This window comes from Tympanuchus pallidicinctus, unplaced genomic scaffold, assembly GCF_026119805.1.
Source record: "Tympanuchus pallidicinctus isolate F22 unplaced genomic scaffold, pur_lepc_1.0 scaffold1, whole genome shotgun sequence".
In the NCBI taxonomy this organism is placed as follows: Eukaryota; Metazoa; Chordata; class Aves; order Galliformes; family Phasianidae; genus Tympanuchus; species Tympanuchus pallidicinctus.
Genome location: NW_026294618.1, coordinates 69,175,027 through 69,198,901, shown reverse-complemented (window position 1 = coordinate 69,198,901; position 23,875 = coordinate 69,175,027). Strand labels below are relative to the sequence as shown.

At 36.5% G+C, this 23,875-nt stretch overlaps 1 protein-coding gene across 2 annotated transcripts in view; it reads right to left on the bottom strand.

The window, feature by feature from the left end:
* The window catches only part of FAM120B (family with sequence similarity 120B), a 57,761-nt gene that overhangs the window by 460 nt on the left and 33,426 nt on the right, over window positions 1-23,875 (bottom strand). For both annotated transcript variants that reach the window (XM_052673776.1, XM_052673766.1), the window contains exons 7-10: window positions 11,010-11,216; window positions 5,795-5,903; window positions 3,945-4,058; window positions 1,208-1,265 (exon numbers count right to left, since the gene is read on the bottom strand). In XM_052673776.1, the coding sequence (XP_052529736.1) occupies window positions 1,208-1,265; window positions 3,945-4,058; window positions 5,795-5,903; window positions 11,010-11,216 (488 nt within the window). The remainder of the gene's footprint in view (window positions 1-1,207; window positions 1,266-3,944; window positions 4,059-5,794; window positions 5,904-11,009; window positions 11,217-23,875) is intronic.

The window sequence follows — 23,875 nt, the reverse complement described above, 5'->3', positions numbered from 1 at the left end:
TGTATATTCTGTAGAATGTAACATAAAGTTACATAACTTAAGCAAGAATTGGGTCACAACATCTTACTCACTCAGCACAGTAAACAGCTTGCTGATTGTTACAGATTGAAGAACAGAAAAGTGAAAAAAGTCTAAAAGCAGTTTGGAATAGTCAACGTCCTCAATAACTAAAGATAGTCCTGTGAGAATCTGCACGCTGTACCAGATTATAAAACTTCCTTTTAACATTTTGCCTCCATCCTTGCATAGCCTTTATTCATTTCTGCTGCTCAGTCTTATCAAGCTTTCATTTTCCTTTCATTATATACTTCCCATACAGAGATTATGATATGACTTAATATACTGAAAATGCTGAAGTACAAAAATAAAGATATGATGATTCCAAAGCACATAAACAGAGGCAATCAGTTCCATAAACATCCACTTGAGTCAAGCCTATTAAAAGATCAGTAGAAACCTAAGAAAATGAATTTGTTGAGGATTACATTGATGAAGACAATTTTCAATTATATCGTTGAGATTTTGGACAGGGAAATGTCTGGTTCTTAAAAGTATTATTTATTGCCAAAGTAGGGCAGGACAAGGCTCAGATTCTTTCTCTCCTCTGCAATGTTGTGGTTCATTCTGCACATTCAGATGAGAGAATTGCTTAAGCACCAAAAGCAACAGCAGTTTTTGGCTGTTTCCAGAAAGCACTGCATTTTACAGGAAGGTCATTTTGTTTTGCTGGCAGGTGATGTTTAAATGGCAATAGTGATGACATTTTTCAAAGTTTTCAACAGGTTTCAGTACCAGTGGCATAATCCTTAAGATATAATCTACCCAAGACACAAACCAAAATTCAGCATGAATATTCCATCTTATTCATGATGAGCAAACTCTTGGAGTATACAAAACTAGAATAGTCAGGAATATCTTATGATGTGGTACAAATGCTTTAGAATTTCCATTGTCAGTGGTACAAAATAATGTAGCTACACCTCAGCTGGTATCATTAACCTTAGTTCTGTGATTCTGGTCTCATAGCAAGTTTAGACATAGCAAGGCATTCACATACTAAATACCCTCAGCTTTGATCCATTTCTTCTGCAGTCATATGGTTCAGTTATTCTGTAAAGTTTGTAAGAGGCTCTCACAGACAAAAAACAATCTCAACAGCAACTATCCCACCATCGCAGTCTGCCAGCTCATCACATTAATTCTTTACCAAGGTGGAACATGGAATCTTCTCCTCTGGTCTGAATGTCCTGATCTGTATCTTCTACCTGAATGAAATCAAAATAGGAAACGCTTGTTTAGATTGCCTCCAAGAAAAATTATAGTCACATATTTGGGAAAAGAACATGTTCCTCTTCAGTTGGCATGTAATTACAGATAGTATTTTGAGATGTTAAAAGCTAAAGTCCATAACGGAGCTCTTCCTGAAGCTCCTAGGCTACTGTAAGTTCTAAATCTATGGCCAAGTAAAGGCTCAGATAATGAATTATAGAGGTCATGTGTACACAATGGTTGGTAGATCAGACTGTGTGAATTCAGTAAAAGAAAATACGCTATTTAGAACCAGATAGAAGTTATACTAAAAAATATTTTCACCTAGAATTCAGAAACTCATGCTTTATTGCAAACATTTGTTGTACCTCAAAGAAAACTTTTAAACACAAAGCACAAAGATTACCAAAAGCTGCAAAGCCATGTTTTTAGCTGTTTTACTTTTCAATAACAGAAGCCTAATCTTAGCTTTAAATCAGATACCTAGGATCTATTTATTAGGCACATAATGGTCAGGCATTCAGAACGCAATGTGGAAAACTCAGAACGCTAAATGGCAAGTCTTCTAAAGTAACAAATAAGAAACACTGAGGATAAAAAGCTTCTCCCTCTCTGCAAGGCTTTGGTGTCTCACTGTGTTACATGGATGCACTCTCTTGATTTGTAACACACAGCCAACACATTTATCAAGAGAACATAAGTAAATAAATAAAGAAAATACCCTGCTCCCCAGATTCCCTTCTTTCAAACCCCAGATGGAAGATTAGATAGTAATTACAACAGACCAGTGGTTAGTATTCATCACAAAGTGAGGGATACCATAGTTCAATTCTTACTCTGCCCGAGGGTATTCAAATCAACATCTCATTGAAATACTAGTGAGTCTTAGGTTTATGCTTTCTGGTGGAGGCACTGTTTCCTCCAGTGCTGAAGTCAAGCCATTGTCATGGAATTCTTAAACATTAACTGATAAGCACGAGCAAAGAACACCTAATCACTGGGTACTTTTCTGACAGAAGATATGGGTCCCATGGTTACTGTACCATTAACTTTTAAAGTGTTCTTTAAAATGCATTTTATTTAATGATTTATCTATAATATGCAACAGCAGGAAATTTAACATGTAACAATAGCCTTGCAGAAATCCAGACGACAAAATCAAAGCCTGAACCTGCATCCTTGGGTCCAGTGAGACAAGTCACTGGGTTAAGTGCTCTAGCCACTAGGCCAAACAAGTACCTGATATGTATGCAGCTAGATATCAGCAATACCACAGGAAGTTTTACCACAAACTATCACACTTTCTTCATTTTTATTCCGTTTCTCTGATGAAAGACACACAGAACAGAGACAACAGCTACATAATGAAGCAAATCAAATACCTGTCTTAACATCAGCAAACTTACGAAAGAGAAACTTTGTCAGAACATGAAATATCTTGGCAGATCAGCTTAAAATGAACTCTGAAACACTTCAAGACTCTTTTATAAGGAGAAGCATGTTTTCCTATTAAATCATTTTTATTTATAACAGAGATTTAACTGCAATTATGGCATCATATTTTAAGAGTGCCCCAGGGGTAGTAAATAAGGTTTAATTTTGCCTGTGTAGAGGAAGACATAATATTTTATTAATGTTACTGAATTATGATTATAACACAATTCAGTGCAGCTACTGCGGAATATGCTTCATGGAATACATCTAGTGGAGGTGAACAGAGTGCCTGCAAAAATGATTTCTGAATAACAGGCTTTTTGAGACAGCCACAATGATAAGTTTTGGGTTTTGCTTAGTCAGCATGAACACTATTGTTGTATTTGCTACATGTACCATCAAACAATTTTATTTGTGAATTAAATGATCGTAACTCATTTTGAAGAATACAACAAAAGCATCTGACACACATTAAAGACTTTACTGTATTTATTTATTAACACTCCTCCCTAATCACATCAGTCTTCTTTGAAAACATCATCTGCAAACACGGAAGAAATGTAGGCTCTGCAGACTTAACAAAATAACTGATCTTTCTTAGACACTTCTCTTCCTTTTGCATATTTTCTTTGATCTATGTTCATACATCTTCATTTATAATAACAAGAAAGTAAGATTGAAGTAGTATCAGCTCAGTGGAGCTATCCACAGTGATGCATTAAATGTCTGTTGTGTTCAAGAAGGGGGATTGGCAAATGATTCAAGACTAATTTTTGTCAAGACAAAACAGGACATCCATTTCTATTATTCAGGTAATGGTTTGGAAACAGATCTGATCTAGAAAATCATGTAAAATGTGTTTATTTTCATGCTTAAGTGTTTTACTGAAGTATGAACTAAGATTTGCAACTAAAGACTTTACACTTACATTTCGGTGCAGCTGTGCCAACTCATTTTAGGTCTGTTACAGTTTTAAAAACCACTCAGCTGAGACTGAGCATGTAAGGTTTAAATACCACATGAAATATTTTTTTTTCAGAATGTTGTGAGGAAAAGAAGACTTACTGCACTTGGTAGCGTTAGTTTCTGCTAATAAATTTTAAAAGTTTTGTTGCTGAGTGCTGTGGGCACAGGGTAACAGCAAACATACAATACATAAATTTATATACATATAAACTGTACACAGACACAGACCTGTTGTATTGTTCACAGGAAGAATTTCAAATGCAAACATTTTTTACCTTGTGGTTGAGGATTTCTCCAGAGGTTGCCCCTCATTTGATTATGATATGGAGAAACAAAGGAGCTTCTGTGTGTTTGCTGGAACCTAGGGTTAAGTTCTCTTTGGTATGTTCCTGAAAAACAGAAGTTACTAGCCAACTCTGATGGTATAGAAGATAAAATGAAGAAGAACAGAGAGAACATATTCCTTCTTTTTTTTGGAGGGGGGAGGGAAAGTACACATTTATTAGATTTATGTCAAAACAGTTATGTACAATTACGATTCTTTCAAACTACTCAGCCTAATAAGTATGGTTCTTGTCCTCATTTCCATCTATAGACATCATGATAACAAGCTGTTAACAAGTAAAACCAGATAACCTCCTGACACAGATTTGGAAACTGAAGTCATTACAATGAAACAGAAATCTCTGTCCAAATTAGAATCACAAATCATAATTAAAATGCTTAAGCACTGCTCTGAAGCAATAGCAGACACTAACAAGATTTGGTATCACAAATCACCAACAGATACCGTTAGTTTTGAATGCTACCCAGCAGTATGGTATAGTATCATATCCAGAAGAGGACAGAAGTGCTGTTACATAATGCTAAGTCCTGAACTGACAGAAAATCATTCTGCCTGTTGCAATTTTCTCAAGAAATTTATAACAGGTAAATTTTATCCTCACAGACATCATACTTGATTGGGTATTAAGCAGGTAATAAAGATAATGCCAGCATAAATGCTCTATTACATGATGTTCAGGTAATTCAACCACAATCCAATCATACCTGAACCAGATCAAATTTACAGTGCTGGGTGAATCTGTCATGTGTAAATCAATAACTAATGAAAGCACAACCACATCTCTACTGGTAGACACTGAAACTACCGAACAGCTTATAGGAATAAAAAGGTCCACAGACAGGTTACCTAGACCATCTACCAGTTCATACATTCAAAAGCTATCAAAAAACTTTCCTTTCTCTCACATAAAATGAAAAAGCACTCAAATTCATAGAGAGAAGCTGACATACGAAGGGAAGCTAGAGGTTCTTAGTGTTCTGTGTAAAGATTACCAAAAGCTGAAGGCATAAACATTTTCTTAATAGAAATAACTAGCAGACAATGCCTTATTATAAGACAATGTCTTATCCATATTTCAACAATATAGAGACACTACTTAATAACAGCATTTTGAATAGTAATGATGACATTTTAAAATCTAATCATTTCAGAGTGAATTATTTCAATGCCTCAAAAACCTCAACAATCAAGATGTGTGTGAATCAGGCTGAAAATATTTTTGATTTTTTTTTTTTTGAAGGTCAGGCAGATCAGGTGGGAAAAGGAATGTCTTTAGTAAAGCAAGCCACGCAGTTGGAAAAAAGTAAGCCAAAGTCTTAGGCTGAAAGCCCTTCTCCACACTGCCTCAAAGCTTGCCTTGGTTTTGAACTGCATCAGTGTATCTTCAATGCCTTATTCAGACCTTAGACTATCATGGCTAAAATAGCTCCCTTTAGGGAAAGGCAGAAAAAACCTGTCATTCAGTTCTTCCTATAAAAATAACTTTAGTCACTGAGCAAATAGCAGTGGTTTCTGTCAGTGAATAATATTTTATTTACTGTGTGTATCTCACTAGCTACGTAACTAGATGGAAATATTTCATCCAAACTTGGGTAATCCAATCCACATGAATTCCTAAAAGCAGGAGGCATTTTCTTAAATCTCTCCTTTGGTTTCTTGGAGAAAAATCTTATGATTTATTTAGCTTGACATGCTCCCTAGGTAAATGCTGTTGCAGCTGAAGGATAACTGAACTTATCAACACGTTGATTTGGTTGAGAAAATTAACATAATGCCAACCTGTGATAAATCCACTCCCTCTTGGTCTGCTCTGTATTGTTCTTTTCTTCACCGCACAAACCTTGCAAATGAGCGACTTCAGATTCTGGAAGGGTGCATACAAAGACTCCTGGAAACAACAGCATTAACATTAATGGCTATTCTATCTTTCTATCTTCAGGTGTAGCACAAATCAATTACAGATAGAGCAATCAAAATTATTTTATTAGTCCACACTCATACATATGTGAAGATTTTCTGGTTCACATTTTTTAGGAAATGAAATGTTTAATATTAAAAATGGATTCTTCGAGGGGCTACTAGGGGTGCAGAAGGAATGTGTTTTCCTCTTTTGGTTATGTTTGTTTTTCTCCTCTGCTCACATCTGTTTATTACTTACTTCCATGTTCTATTGTTTTGAATTACTACCTAGGCTTAAGTCTATCAGCAGTACCTCAGGGAGAGACAGGTAAAGTCTCATGGCAAAGTGGAATGAATGAGTGAAAAATCAAAGTATCTTACTCTCATACATTACAAACACAATAGCAATACATCAGCCTTAACTCCAGGTATTTGTTGTCTGATAAAATGGAACCTCATCTAGAGACATGGAGGAACTGAATATCAGTGTTTACCCTGTGGGCTGAAAAGTTCTGCTGTCAAAAGGACAAGCGAAAACTATTTGAAGACCCAATACTACAAGATGTGGTACATGAGGGCTGCTCTGAAAGCACCTGATATCAGAGGCAGATATTGGTGGTGTGGCAGCAGAGGTTGAACCTTCACACCAATGTTCCATTACATGTTGTTGCTGTGTGACAGATGGCAGCAGAGGAGCAGTCTCACCAAATGGTGTCTGACATGGAAGTGCATATGAAGAGGAGCTGTGTGACTGAATTTCTCCACGAGATAAAAATGGCACCCACTGAAATTCACTGATGCTTTGCTGAATGTTTACAGAAACCAAACAGTGGATGTGAGCACAGTGAGGAGGTGGTTGGTGTGTTTCAGCAGTGGTGACAGCAGATCACCTCCACAGTGGGTCACTTCCACAGACTGTTACAAGTGCAACATGCAGGCTTTTGTTCATAGCTGGCAAAAAAAGCACAGCTAATGGTAGTAACTTTGAAAAAAAAACCAGTATTGTAGCTTCTTCACCAAACAGAGCTATTGTGTTCTATCTGTTGTAGTTTCCATGGAAATAAACAGGAGGCTTTACTTTTGCAGCAACCTACATATCTAACTTTACAGGTTTCAGTGAGCTTTGTAGAAGCGTCACATCCTATAATCTTTTTCTTTGCTTACTGATTTACGTGGGAAGTTGCACACATTGAAAAGAATGAAAACGTCATCATAATTAGTGATTTTCATAAAACTGGACTGATTTTTAGCAGGATGACAATTCCATTTTTGTAACCTATGTGGTGGAAAGGGAGCAGCAAGAATGAGAGAGGATTACAGGAAAAGGTAAAAAGCCAACGTGTGTCAGCACTGGAGGAACTGAAGAGGTTTCTTTAGAGACTGAATCTCTGAACTCCCTCATGAACTTCTTTCCTAGCTTTTTTTTTTTTTTTTTTTTTTTTTGTATTAATAACCCTTTTTTCAGGCAAAGTCTTAAGCACAACCCACTGATATGTACAATTTTTTTCATACAGACTAAGTACAGTCTGTGAATAACTCCCACTAATTGGAAAATCCTCTCACTATATTACTGAGAGAACAAATTCAGGATGTGTTTATGAAGGCTGGATGAAAGACGTGATCAAAAAAGGCCAAAACATATCACTTATGCTGACCCAGTAGATAATTTGTTTTTAATTTAAAAAAAGAAAAAAGATAATGAACATACCCTGAGAAGTGCAATAAAAAGACTAATGAAGTGATAATATCATTGCCTCACTGCTTTATGGGACTATTATATCCAATTTTCTGTGTGGATAAATAAACCAATATAATTACTACTATGAAAAACAGAGAACTAGTGCAATAAGGACTACGTATATATATTTTAAAAAACAGAATGGATGTATTTTCAATTCTTATCAGCTTTTTATCTTTAAAAATTTCTAAGGCTGTGTAGAGCTGAATTACAAAACAAACAAGCAAACAAAACCATCTTGCTCACAAATATATTAACTGCATTTAATTTACACATTTTATTCCTTCAGCAAAAGAATATGTAAGTAAGTGAACCTTAAAACATTGACAAGTGCTTGTGCACATGTAAATATTTAACCAAAATGGTGCTTCCACCATAGTTTCCATAAAGTTATTAAATGTATTTAAACCATCATAATCAAAACAACTCTGATTCCGAGATCTTCTGAACTCCCTGAAGTAATATAACTGTCCAGATACATAGAGAGACCCTAGGAGTTAGGAAACAAGCAGGGAACACCAAAGCAGTAACTTTTTCCTTTTATTTCTCTTTACAATAACAAAACCAATGTAGAATAACTTTTTTTTTTTCCCTAAATACAGTGCTGAAGCTATCCACAGGTCAGATTTATGATGCTGAAGGGTAGATTGCTAACAAACAAGTGCTGAAAGACTTTGGCTTCCAATGATACATTAAGCTCTGCCAGGAACTAAGTACCAGTTTTATTTATTAAGTTCAATTTATAGTAATAGAGCAACCAATCACATACACTTGTGGCCCTGCCAGTGTCCCCAGCTAAACTGAACTGGCATCTCTCAGCAATTCTCCCAAAAACAGATTCTTGCTTTTCAAACTGATAAACTAGAAAGCTATTTTATTAGTTTGGAAGCTCTCTCTGCCATATATCATACCTAAAAAATAAAAAAGTTATTTAAAATTAAAACAGGACTGGGCTATTTTTTTTCTCCTGACGGAACAGTTTATCTGGGATTTGTTTAACCTTGAGTATCATGCTTTCTAAAATCCTATCCTAGATATTTTAGTTGGTCAAATAAAACTCCAGCTCTGTTCTAGGGATCTAAGTATCTGTCCTCACCTCCTGAGACATGCTAAAATAGAACTTCAATCTGGTTATAATGAGATTTTCAAATGTTAACTAAAGCATACCAGCTAATATAGTTTAGAATTACTCTCAGTCAATATCTTTTTCTTGTTTTTCAGATTTATGTACACATGTGCTAAAAGCTATTAACTAACCTGAATTCTACCCAAATGAAAAAGAAATAGTTTCACAAAGGTGTATGTAAATTTGTGTTGTTTTTATTTTTATTTTTTAATTCATTCTTTAGTCCTCTATAGTTCTGCAAAAGTTCTACAGGAAATACTGAATGAATTGCTGGCCCAATCCAAAATCTGCTGAAATCAACAGATTGATGGCCTCAAGTTGAGCCAGGGGAGGTTTAGGTTGGATATCAGGAAAAACTTCTTTACAGAAAGGGTGGTTAAGCACTGGAATAGACTTCCCCCAGGGAAGTGGTTGAGTCACCATCCCAGAATGTGTTTAAAATCCATTTGGATGTGGTGCTCAGGGACATGATTTAGTGGTGGGCTGTCATAGTTAGGGTAGTATGGGTAGGTTGTGGTTGGACTTGATGATCTTGAAGGAGAATGGATGCACTCAAGGCCAGGCTAGACGTGGCTCTGGGCAGCTTAGTTTACTGGTTGGCGACCTTGCCCATAGCAGGGGGGTTGAAATCAGATGATCTTTCAGGTCCTTTTCAACCCAGGCTATTCTATGATTCTACAAAGGTTTTTTTCCAACCTGAGCAATTGTATGATTCTGTGATTCTATGATCCGTAGGAGCCACAGGGTTTGGATGGAGGTGATACTCCTAATCATACAACTGACTCCATATGGAAAGGATTATCATCTACAATCCACCACCTGCATGCATTCCACTATCACTCCAGATTAGGATGCAAACTAATTAAACACAGAAATGGACAAGAAAACTACAGTAAAACTGATACAAAATGCACAAGATTGAAAATATCAAAAAATAAAACTCATTTCTCTATAATAACATTTGTTTTAACCACACATGACAGATGCAACAACACAAAAAAGCTATTTCATAACTATAGCTTTCAGAAATAATTAAATCGTATGTGTTCAACACTGAAAATAGAGGTATGAATTTAAGGTCTCAAGAGCTATCTACACAGGTGAGTATAGATGTACCCAGTCTCCTCTCCACATATTTTGCGCTGGTGGGGCATAAGGCAGTTTTCACCTCAGGTTAATACAGCCTCGCACTTTGTCAAGCAGACCTTACCTCTGAGGTATCACCTTAATGCATCACCATGGCCTATACCAAGCAAGACTACTGATATCTGTCTGCTCAAGTCAATACAGACATGTTTTAAATTATACAATTTTTAGGTAACATGGCAAGAAAATTGTAAGAGCCCCCAGCTTCTGAAAAATGAGATCAAGTGTTAAGTACTTAAAGGTACAAGAAAACACAACGTACGTGGTGAGATTCTGCAAAAAAAATGCCTAGATAATACCCTCCTCTGGCTTCCTGTTCCTTCTGGAATTCACTAAACCTCCATCTCAAATTTTAAGTTTCTTAATACCTTTAAAATATGTGCATTGTAAGTGTATGGGAACTGCTGAGTCACGGCCTGAACCTCTGATTGATCACCTGAGGTGAGCAATGAGTCAGCCACAGGAGCACAGGTGAAGGCAATTCACCTGTGCTGCTGGAAGGGGTGGAGCCTGGCTTCACGTCTACTAAACCTATTTAAGAGCTGGCTATGAGTTAGGAAGGGTCTCTTCTGGAGATCTGGTTTGCTGCAGTTTTGTAAGTGAGCCCAGGATATGGGTAAGCTTTGTGTCTATTTTCCTTTTGTTATTATAATTTGCTTTGCCTAACTCTCTTATTTTGTAATCATAATATCTAAATATTCTTTGATTGTACAGTAAGTTATACCTAATAAGATGATCTATGTATACTCTTATAATTTTGCCTAAAGTCTTGCAGCAGAAAGATCTCACTGTATTTACAAGTACTAGAAAACTGCTATGGTAATTTTCATTTTTTGAAATTGGCAAGCATTTTTATACTTCCTTGTATTGTTTTCTGAGTATTGGAAACAAAAAGAAAGGCAGATGTTTAGATTTCCACATAGTCTCAGTATTTCTATCCTACTATGGTTTATTTGGCACGAAGAATGAAATAAAAATAACGAAAAGAAGAAAAACATGAAGAAAGGAGGTCAGTGCAACAATAATTATGGACAGGTACATTTTTCAAGGAATACAAAACTCTTTGAGAAGAAGTAATTACTCACGTTGCCTTCCAGAAGCTCTTCCAAAGAGCAACTTTGGTGTGACTTTTGGTATTTTTCTTGAAAAAGTTTTCCATCAAACACTTTCCAGGGCATCAAATCATCCATTCTGAATGGAAAGCCGCAGGCACTATTGGCCATGAGCAACGTTGTAAGGCCACGAACCAAAACAGCACCGAGATGTACAGCTCTGGAGTCCACTTGCACAAGCTGGTAATATTAAAAAAAAAAAATTAAAAAGAAAAAAAATACAGGAAATACAGGCAATCTTATCATGACACAATCCTGCAAACTGCAGAGCAAGTGAAAAATAGCCCCAACGCTGTGACAATCATGGTTTTTCTATTGCACAGCAAAATTAATTAAGGGATTCTATATCTAGTTTTATTCAAGAAAATGAACAAAGAGAAGTTTGTTTTAATAAATACAGCATCACACTCAAGTTTCTTAAGACAGATACATCTAAAGTGAAAACTGAAACAAATGGCTATTCTCTACAGCATTTCTCAAGATGTTAGCAGTTCCTCAGAAAGAATTATGTTAGTGGAATGTAAAATATGAACTGGGTGTATTAAAAAAAAAATGTGTACAATGATCCATTGCCCTTCCACAGCTTGATCAAGCAGGAAATGTTACAGCACTTAAGATGAGATCATTTAAATTAGAAGATTTGATAGATCAAAGTTTATTGTGCCCAGGCTTCAGAAATACTTCAAATACTCAAAATTTTCCTCTGATTGCAGACTGAAAGCCAAATTATTTCTCTTAAACATGGATGTTCCCAGAAGAAATACAGGAATGGTATGACAGCATCCAGAAAATGCAAAAAGAGAAACTCAACTAGACTAGTAGAACTTCTGGCCAAAATTAACTCAGTGGGTGAATTTAACACTCCTCTGTGGCAGAATGTAGCAAACTGTAAAAGCCTTGACTCCCAGTAAGTGGCAAACTTTGATTTTAAGTATTTTGTAGATGGTACAAAGCTCCTCAGTAGGGAATGCTGCTTCTACACTCCGTATTGCAGCAGTCTGTCAGAACTAGGAGGGGTTCATAATGATGTGGACATCAATACTGTAATCCATAACAGCTGTTATACCCTGCAGTTTTCCTTACAGTGTAAGTGATACTAGGAATGGAACAGCATCCAAAACAGTCCAGAACAGAAAGTACAAAGAAATGGCTCAAATTCATTTTAACTGTACTTCCCTGAGAGCTTTGTTTGTCTGAAGGGCATTGGAAAGTCAGCTTTGGTTGTCACATGATAAGGAGGATGTAAAACTATCTGAGAACATCCAAAGGAGGGCTAAAAGATGATGAAGAGTCTAGAGGCCAAGATGTATGAGGAGCGGCTGAGGTCCCTGTGTGTGTTCACCCCAGTGCAGAGATGCTGAGGGGAGGCCTCATGGCAGCCTACAGCTCAGCAATAGGGTCTGGCATGCCATGGAATGGCATGGAGCTGTGTCAGGGGAGGGGCAGGGGGGCTTAGGGACAGGTTCTGCACCAGAGAGCTGTGGGCATGGAATGGGCTGCCAGAGTTGGAGATGTGTTTGGACAACACTCTCAGACATAGGGTTTGATTTTGGGGTGGGTGGTCCTGTGCAGAGCCAGGGGTTGGATTCAGTGATTCTTATGGATTCATTCCAACTCAGGATATTCTATGATTCACTATTACTAATGATAATATCATCGTATATCTTGAAAGATTCCCAAAAGATTCATAGGTATGCACATATTCCATCTCTATTCTATTTAAGAAAAAATACAGGTAATAGTAGACAACCTGGAATATTGTATTACTGGATCAGAACTTTTTTCCCATTATGGTCCACGTACCAAAACCAGAAAAGCTTTGCTAGCAACACATAGCCACAAAAAAATCTTTCAAAAGAGCCAAACACAGTAAATCATTTGGATGAATATAGCTAGAAGTTGGCCAAAGACTTAATCTTGCTGTATTATTCAATGAGCAAACACTGTACAACTTAACAACATGAACATGATTTCTATAATAGGGATCCCACTAAGCATAGACAATGGGCAGGAGAGCTTTGTTTAAACAAACTGGAAGAAATGAGGTTACCTCCAGTGGCTGTTTTTCTACAGAGCAGAAGCAAAGGAGGACCTATAGCTGATGATGCTGGTAAAGATACCAGGCAGGGCCATCCAGAGCCCTCTGAGAAGAACTGTGGCCTCCAGTGATCCCCAGAGAGGCATCAAGCTGACCTTCAGGGCACTGACCCAACACAACATTTGGTTCCTGAAATCCACTCAGTGAGACAACCAAAGGCAACCACAGACATCCAGACAAATGCAAACAACACAAGCTAACTTGAGCAGTCATTCAGAAAATGAAAGGCTCATCGTGTATCTAATGTGATGCTTCATATTTGAGTAAGGAAGACCTCCTCCACCTCCTCACTTTAAAATAAAAGTATTTTCAGGATTGGATCAGGCTACAAGTTTCAGGAAATTATTGCCTCCAGCTGCAAGTAATCATCTTCCCAGCCTATACCAGTAACTACACGCACTCTTACATCTCTGTTGCTCTGGCAAGTAAAGCAGGCTTTTGCAAAGCACTTTAAAATGCTGACAGGTACTTAAAATAGGAATGTGGATTAAATGAACCAGTATTATTTGTACTAAAGTAGACTGTAAGAGTGCACAGTGCACACAGCCAGTTATTAGGTTGCAGCTGAGAGATTCTTACATCACACTAACATAATTGCTTCTGATCACCTGGCTAAATCTCAAGACTGGCTAAGGAAACCAGTTCACCTCAATTCAGGCTTTAAAATAGATTCTGCTTTGAGACTGAAGTGAGACTTTTTGAGTGGAAATCTAAAGTGTAAGAACTACCAACAGTCTTCACAACTTTCCTTTTTTGTAATTTCCTCAACAGAATACTTTGACAAGTACTGAGTAAAGGTAAGGCTTGATATTTAAGCTTGTATGGAAAATGGATGATATCAAGCTAAAATTAGCAGCAGAGTCCAAGAATGACAGTAGCACATTAATCTGTTGAATCAAACTTGCTGGACAAATTTTTATCAATGTGACTTATACAACCAATATTCTCCTTATTATAGATATCTATTTTTTTTATTCCTTAGCATACAGATTATTTATTCCTTAGATACAGATCAGTATCTTCTATTACTGAAGTCTCAGTAAGTACTGATAACATCAGAAGATTTAACTGTTGAAAATAAACTTTCAAATACTAATGAAAGCAGGTATTTAAGGTGCTGAAAAGAAAATAGTAAATTCTGTCTTAAACAGAAGCTATTTCCCATCTTCTAACTTGATGGCTGTGTTCTAAATGACCATTCATACCTTTTTGTCATTTATTGACAGAGATATGCCCTTAACTGTCCATTTGAATCCCACTGGTACAGAGGATGTAAAACAGCTGTTAGGACAGATGACTGATACTATATATATAGATAGATAGATGATGGATGTTATCTGGGCCACAAATCTCTAAGGCAGAGATTTCAAATCTTTATTTAATTTTGTTCTGAAATTTCTAAGCATACATACAACACAACTATGTGATTAATCTGACCTTCTTCGATGCCATTATTCACGTTAATGCAAATGCATACATATTTGCAGAACAAGCGTCTAAATGAGAATTTGAAAAATTTTCCTTTTGATGGTGACATACAAAGTAATAAAACATAGAGAAGGACTTTGAGGTTTCAGTTTGAATGACATCTCAAGCTGGAAATTGGTGTAGTACTGTCATAGATACTAGTTGCTCCTTAGTGAGTGAAGTCTGAGCTAGCAATATAACCCCAGCTGTGCTCTTCAGCTTCAACTGAGATAAGAAAATCACTGGTGGCAGCCTTTACAAGTCTCTTCATTGTCTAGGGATAACAATCCAGAATTTTCCCCAAGAACTAATGTAATAGGTGGGAAGTGATGGGAAGGCTTTATTTTTTTTAGTGTAAATCAATATTACTGAGACTGAGAGAAGAGCTGTCAATGGTGACTATTTTAATAAGACAGGAAATAGATTTGCTAAAGGGTAGTTTTTCTATTTTCCATGTCTGGTAACGAAAATACAAAGAAAATGAAAGTGGAGTGAGTCTATAACAATTAGCCCATGCACATGGCAAACCACAGAGTTGCTTTGCCATGGGAATGCTCACAACAGCTTGGTGTTTGCAATGCAAAGATGTCATGATGAGGATAAGTGGAAAATTCCAAAAGAAAAGACTACTTGCCTTCCAGGGCATTACACCCTAGAGATTACTTCTTATTGGAAACTGTCTGTGCTTTTTGCTATTTTTATGAACTCAGGACCCTAGTGAATCATGTAAGATACATCCCTGTGATCCTGCTGCTGCTACTCCTACCGTCAGCTGATGACATCTGTGCGAGAGAGACAAGGAGTGCGTGAGAACAGCTTTTCTTATGCCAGCTGCCTGTGTTGTGTTCCTGCCACTGCTCCCACCAACTCCAGCTCCCCATCCTCTCAGGGTTTGGGGAAAAAAGATTACATTTCCAATTTGCCAACACTGATGGAAGACTGAGAAGAGAACTCAAAGGTCACAGTCCTCTAAAGTCAGTGTAGCAGAGGTTATTGATATTGTGCTTAGAAGGCCTGAGCTGAACTGGATAACCCAATTTGAAAAGAGAGAAATGCAGCAATATCCATATGACAAAAGCCTAGTGCTTTTTGTAACAATTTTGGAAATAGCTTTGCTAGAAGAGACATCATCAGAGAACAATTTCATACTATGCTTTCTTCTGCTCTACAAACACAATGTTTCAGCTGATGGACCATGTAAGTTCAGGCTGGTAACCATGCTTGTGTGCATCCTCACTGACCACTAAGAGGGTCTTTGCAGGAAGGAATGTGTTTACTCACAGATGCAGTCAGCAAATATAGACTAAAAGACTGTAATGTATATCCAGCTGAAGGTTTTTTACTCAAAGGAAAAAATATATACATGGAACTTATGGTAAGTAAATTTTCAAATCAAATAAAAGTAACTAAATCATTTAAAAAAAATAGAAAAAAATTTTCATGATGTAAAAATACCTTGATGCTTTAAGACCTTTGGGTCTTCTTTGTGGATTCGCAAATGTTTTCTTAATAGAGGTGTAAACTTTATCTGATGTGCTTCAAAAGCAGCACTTTTGTGTGGTGTGAATATGGCAAAACAAAAATCCACAAATCTTTCACCTAGAATGGTGAAACTGTACCAAGTTTTGAGAGCTTCAATTCTGTTAAAAAGATGAATAGGTTCAACCATGCTTAAATTGTGACAGTAAGTATCTGAATGTGCCTAATGTCAGAAGAAACAAGTGCTGGCCAGAAACGTACTGAGTCATAAATCGGTCTTCATTTCTAGAAATCAAGACCAATAAATACATGGTAATCACCTCACATTTCTTTATTTACACTGCTTCACTCCTCATCTGCACTTCAATGCACTACATACTACGTTTTACTTAAGAACTGGTTCCTTTAAGTGGGAATTTTAATAACATTCTGGGGACATACTTTATTAATCATTAGTATATGTTTTTATTACATTGGATTTTAGATTAAAGTCGTTCTTATACATTTTTTCCTCACTTCTTGCCTTCTTCCTGAAGCTGGGTTGAATATAAAATATATGAACATGGCCAATATTTAAAATGTTGATTTTAAAAATAAATGGCTTTAAAATGGCACAGTTTTTGTCTACTTTCTCTCAAAGGAATATTTAAGTTTCTATTATAAAAAGGAAAGTGCAAATCTCAAGGACAGGTTAGTACTTGCTTATTTCTGGTTAAAAGTAATCAAGTGAAGAACAGTAATTAAAAATCAGTGAAATTTGATTGCAGCAATAAGCTGCTGGAATTTATGTGATGGTGATAAAAATCTAAGTATTTTTCCAGTTTCACCATTTCTTTTTAGACCCACTTGAAATTTCTTTTTAGACCCACCTGAACTCAGTCAGTGTATTATCAGTATATTACTTGGTATATTACTGCCCTCAAACACAACTTAAAACATCAAATATTTACCACAGGCAATTTATGCTTGAGCAATAAAGGTAGCAAGTAGATCGTATCTTAAGTTCTTGTCATTGAAACGCAGCAAGGTTTAGTTTTGCCTGGGAAAGGTAATGCACACTGTGATTCAGATATAAACAGATGAACTGTTAACTGATGACAGCTTCACTGAAGTTAAAATTTGCTGCAGTGGAAAGAATCAGTGAACCGACTTTTTCAACCTCAAGACAAGAGTCATTTGCAGAATTGCAGGTGTTTCTGCCTTCAGCCCTTTGTATAAATTTCAAGTGCAAGCTGTCAACAGATCCATATGTACTGGAACTATATACTTTGCTCTTGCAAAAATAATCTCAACCAGTGCAACAGCAGTAAAAATAAGGAGCGTTATCAGAGATAATAACACTGATGAAACTGTATGTTTACTTGGCAGCAGTCAGGCTTGTGCAACGGGTTGCTGGAAGTGTAGTAAATACTTCACCTGCTCCCTTCACCTGTCACAGTGAGAGGGGAGTTAAGTGCTTGTGTTTTGAAAACATTACTAAGGTTTATTCTGATAAAAGATTATGGCTTAGTTTAAGCTCTTCCTGCTTAAACAAGGTGGGTGCAAAGAAAAATGGGGACTGAGAGGAGATCCTATGAGGGTATCTACCAGCAATGGAAACGAGAAAAACCAGTTCTTAAACACTTCCAAAGCCTTCATAGTAAATATTTAGGAGTAAACAACCCAATTGTTCAGTGTTTATACCTTGAAAAAGGTTTGTTTACTGTGTTTTGTCAGGAGTTTGATGTAAAATGACCCACTGTTATTTACATGAGGTCAAAAACTCCTATGATGTCAATCTAAACAAAGCTTTAAAACTGCTTTTACATTTAAGCACCAGAGTTAGTAACAACAAAAAATACTACCGCTAACCAACCTAGCAATCTCCTTCAGTTGCAGAAAGACTGCTTTTCAGTTGCTTGTTTCATTTTCAAACATACAAATACTTATCAGGACTTTTAGCAGTGACAACAAACAAAATCAAGCACAAAGGAAATTTCTGTGATAATGAATATTACACCAGTAAAAAAAGTTCAGCCCTTCCAAGTTATTCCCACAGTTATGTCATGGACAGCACATTAGCACTTTTGCAGAAAGGTTAAAATAGCATAACTTTTCTTATTGTAACCACAACTGTGCTCAATTCTGATATAAACGATTGCAGGGCTAATAACAGTTCATAACGCATGTGACATTCTCAGAACATTCAGATAAACTCTGAGTTTACAGTCCTCAGGCTGTGACCCAGCAAGCAGTCACATCCTTTCTACAGAAACGGGCTCACTGGAATCTTAACTCTTACTGTCTTCACCGTTTCTCTCCCATGCATGTAGCAGTGTCTCTCTCTGACTTGGATGCCTCAATAACTTGACACTACATTAAAGCTTCCTCCTCTCTTGGGATACGTAGAATGCCCTCCTTTCTCTTTCCCCATATTTAGAACATCTGCAGTAACTTATTTCTTTCCTTTCTGACTCCTACAGCACTGTCAAACATTCATGAAAAAAGCCAACATATTCAGAAACTGTTAGTAGAAAAAAACCAAAACAGTTTAAAGAACTGTACAGAAGTTCACCTTCCTCTCTCAGTTCCAGTGATTTTCCATCGTAAATCAAGGGCTTGACTTCCCACTACCATCTTAACTACAAACCCAATCTGAAAATCTTATTCACACCTTAACTCAGCCTTTCCTCTTTGTTTAATTCTAAGAATGGTCCATAAGAAAGTTACAGAAGTAAAAAATTTCCCAGCAACACAGCTGCTCAGCAGAACATACTTAGCTTCCTTCCCAGAGCAGCAGACTACACTGGTAAAAGATAACAGGTTTGGTGTGCAACTGTTCTCACTGGAGTGTGCCACTCACTACTGTCTTTTCTCATGGATGTTTTTCACAGCGTACTGTGAAACAGTTGCTGTGGATCAAGACTTCATTGAAACTACAATGAAATTTTGATAGGTGAGAGTTAATTAGCCCAGCTTAGAATTTACTTTATCCCTGCAGTCCAAGTAGGTGTTCAAGATCTACTTCATTGTCTCAGTGTATAACCATTCCTCAAATCTGTTTTGAGTACATGCTTTTTAAGTGATCTATTTGTGACTGATGCCAACCTTTAGAAGAATTTAGATCAGGCACTGCTTGGCACACTGAAGCTCTATACCTTTCAGAAAGCTTATATCAATAGTTACTGAAGTCATGCCTACTATATCAGCTCTTTAAATGAAAGCACCAGTGAACTGAGATGGTTAATACAGGGAACTTCAGGAGAACAATCACTGCCAGTGCAATAAAGCGTTTTTTCTTGTTTCTCCCTGCTGCTAACTCCCAGTTTCTTTGTATTGCAGAGCAGGTGCACAATTAGATTATTGATACTAAGGTTCACCTCTGAAGTTATATATTCCAAGGTAAATAGTTCCGGCTAAAGAATTTTCAAGTGCTAAGTCCACATGCTGAGGAAGAAAAGAACTATCTGATTCTATTTCAGGACAAGCTTCAAGTCCAAGACATATCAAACCACAGTTCAAAGCAGCAGCATCTCACATGACCTGTGAAAGGATCTGCCAAGCTTCAGCTTGTAATCAACTATGTTCAAGATATTAGGAATCAGTTTGTAATTAAGTTGCAAGAAAGCATCCACTTCGAGAACATCAATTTCTCTTGGAATGGAAAAACTGCCATACAGGACTTGAAAAGTGATAATTTTTGGTACAAAAATATCAACAATGTTCCCTATCATCTTAAACTTAAAACATGGTTAGATGCAAATTTTTGTGGGAATATAAAGCCCTGATTCAGTAAAGCACTTGGGAATGCATTAATACCAAAATACACACATGAAAGCAGATACTGAATAGAACAGATTTATCTGGGAGATCTCTACAATATTCTTTCTTATATTTTATGTTTTCCTTAATCCAACCAGATGGCAAGTATTTTCATTGGGAACAGTCATGGTCTCTCTCCTGATGAGAAACATTTTCTTTTTTAAAAATAATTGTATTTTGAAAAATATAGATAGCCTATAAAGGTTGTTCAGAGTCTGTCTGAAAATCATGGCATCTAATGTCTCTGACAAATGTAGCTTGGCTTGCCAAATTCTGGAATGTTCAGAATCGGGTTATTATTTACGCTTTTCTGTTTGGATGGCAAGGAAAAAAAAAAAAAGCAAGGTTAAAAATACAAAATAATCTAAATTATTATAAATATTTACTGCAACACACTAATTTATTTGCATGAATGTGGCCAAGTGTTCTTCAGGAAAATACTGAGAGAAAATTATCTTGTGTAATTTTGATATCATACCATTACTAAGCTAATTTTGCTTCTGTGCCACTGTAAAACAGAAGATATCAGAACCTTCTACACAACCAAAATTCTTGCTTAAACTATTTTTGCCTGTTAAGCCAGTTTGCTGAGGTTAGTCTTTATTTTCTTATTTTTATTTTTAATTCTGAAATCTAATGACACAAAGCTCGTTAGTGATTTTTGTGGAAGTTCATTTGCAACCAAATTGCAAAGACTCTGGAACTTATCATGTAAGATCTAAAATGTCTGTGCTTACCCCGGATCTATAACACTTTCTAAATAACTGAAAACACTTGAACTGCTGAAAGCATACATTTCAAGTCTGACATTCTTACCTATCATACACAGCCAAACAGACTCTTATACCAGGGGGACAAAAGATGTAACTGCTCCAAAGTAGATACTATTCCATAATTGGATGCGTTATGGCAAAGCTGTAAGGAGCTTACAGATGCCATGAATACAAGCAGTATGTGATACCTATGTCCACCTATGTATCTCCCACTAACATTCTGTTAGTGCTTTATGACATACATATAACTTTTAACAGCATTTTCAGAACTCATAGAATCATAGAATGGCCTGGGCTGAAGAGCACCTCACAGATCATCTAGTTTCAACCCCCCTGCTATGTGCAGGGTCCCAACCACCATACCAGGCTGCCCAGAGCCACATCCAGCCTGGCCTTGAATGCCTCTAGGGATGGGGCATCCGCAGCCTCCTTGGGCAACCTGTTCCAGTGCATCACTATCTTTTGAGTCAACTCAAATTTCATCTATCAATTTCCAGACATATTTGCTTTTTAACCAAGTTTCCCTAATCTATCTTTGGTTGCAACTTCTGTAAAGATTGATTCAAAACTTTCCACCACTGAAACAAATGTTTTATATCTTCCCATACTTGAAGAAATCCTAGAAGAAATGTATTATTTCTGTTTGTAACTCACTGTGGCTTCTCCTATTTGAACAGTATTCTAGACATGTTACAGGTGAAAGATGAGTTATCGTTGCACTTGTGAAGAACCAGGGCTGGCACAATATAAGAAACAACACTGCAAGCAGGACTGCTGGTGCCTTTTTTTTTTTCTACAATGGCTGCAAAGTTAGACTGATGGCTCTCTGGGCTTCCTGCCAGAACAGCACACCAGATTAAAATAGAAAGAAGGGAAATAGGCAACCTGGGGCCCAAAAGTTAATTCTGACCTTATGTATAAGCTCTACAGGAGGCTTGGGCAAAGCAGAATATAAGTATACCATATAAGGGGTGCAACAAGGAAACCAGATTAAAAAAAATGAATTTACAAAAGTTCTTGTCTATCACGTTCACATTTCAGTATTTTGAAACCACTGATCTTAAAAAACAAATCTAAGAACTGAGTAGTTACTTTCAGTGAATAGAATAATGTGCATTTGACTGATATGTCCACAGGACAGTTTCTTTCAGTGTGAAGTAAACTGTATTTTTTTTATGGCTTTAACCCATTTTATTCAAACCAGGTCCCTTTCTATTTCATGAATTTGTAGGCTTATGGGTCTCATTAACTATGAAATATGGATAGCATATCAGAAAGCAGATTTGGAAGTGAAGGCTGAAATGATCTCTTCACCATAAGAGAAAATTGGGCTCTATTTACATTTTCTCTCATGCTAATAGTAGAATTTTTCAAATAAATTCACTAATGGACTCTTGTGCAAGAATACAGCAGAACTATTTTGATCAAATTAATGCTCTTCACAGAATCATTTAGAAGGAGTCAACATTAACACTGTACTATCGGTTAAAATATAAAGACAATTCCAAGATTGCAAATAAGCAAGCATTTTCATTAAAAATTGTAGATGCTGCCCAAGTTAAACACAACTTCTTAGAAAGCTTTGTAATAAGTTCTTCCCAAAGATCATATTTAACTTTTCAGAGAAGAAGAAAAAGTATGGTAACTAGATTAAACTGTACTCTTCCATTTTCCTCCCATAAAACCCATACTTATTAGCTGTGTACTTGAATCCTCTACTGATTTTAAACATAAATACCCAGAAAATCAACTTAATAAATATCTACTGCAGAGTGATTTCACTTCTGAAAGTACCTGCAAACAGCAACAGTAACCCAGTCCCAACACGATACTGTCTACTTCAATAATGTGCTTCAGTAGAGTGCACCATACAGCATAATAGCAGCTTCACATGTCATTTACTTTCATGCCATCTTATGTCCCATAAGTTTTGTGGATAGATTGCAAAATTTGTGAGCAACTTTGAATTAGCAGAATAACTACTGGAAAGTATTATGTTTCAATTAATATTACATGTTTGGATGTAAAATAAGTGTTCTAAACCAGAACATTAATGAATGAACACAGACATTGAATTCAAGAGAGCAAACTTCTAAGCTCTTTAGAAATTTACATAACAACATCTGTAGGGGCATCTATAACAAACTATTTCAATACTTCCTGCTTATGCTTGGCTGCCTTCGTGCTTTTACTGAATGGCTGCCACATCAGACTTAGTAAAATAATTATACGCTCACTGTTAAGTACATTGTATGTAATAATGTCCTCAAGACAGAAATAAATCCTACGTTTTTGCTGTTTTCCACATTGCTATCATTTCATTGCTTTGTTTCTGGCATACAGTTCTAACATTTGACTACCTGCAGAACAAATCTGTGATGAATTTGTAAAAAAAATGAAGACTGGATTTCATCTGTCAAAATGAGTCCAATAATCTATCTGGAATCATGCTGTTTTTGTTATTTGGGTTTCTATGCATTAGAAACTAACAGACGATAACAGCAGTAGTTGAATTACCTTGCTATCAACATAAAGGACTTACTAAAGTCTAACATGGTCTGGTTAGAGTAGCATAGAGTTCCCTGGAAATATAAACAAGACCTTCTGAGTGAAGGTGAATTGAAGTTCCTACCATTACTAACCCATCCTTACTTTTAGGCAAGCCCACAACTCAGTTAGCCATTGACACAAGCAGTCTGTGCTTTACACAACTAATAACTTGAATGCAACCTCAAATTGTGACTGAAAATACTCTTGCACAGATATTCAAAAAGAACTAACGAGATGATTCTACTGCAATAACTGAGAATCTGTTCTTCAAAATGTGAGTTCAAGAAGATAGGAAAGGGGAAAAACACAGATTTGCACAGAATGTATATAAAATTTTAAATCTCCTGAGTAATGGACAGTCATGAGACTTGAATCTTAAGCGAGAATTCCTATCTCCACCCCTCAGTCTCTTGACTACACAGCATATGAAGGAGAGCATGCTGACCCTGCAATCACCGTACAGAAAAAAAAAAGGTGCAATATAGATTTCCTTAACCACTGTCAGTAATTTCAAAAATATTTTCAAAACATACTACAGTTTGGGTCCAGGTATAAAAGCAGACTATAGAAACCCTTGTAAACATTAGATAATATTAAATTTCTGCTTTTATCAACAGACTGCTATTACATCACAAAATGATCTTTACTTGACTGCTCAAACGCGCAGTCTC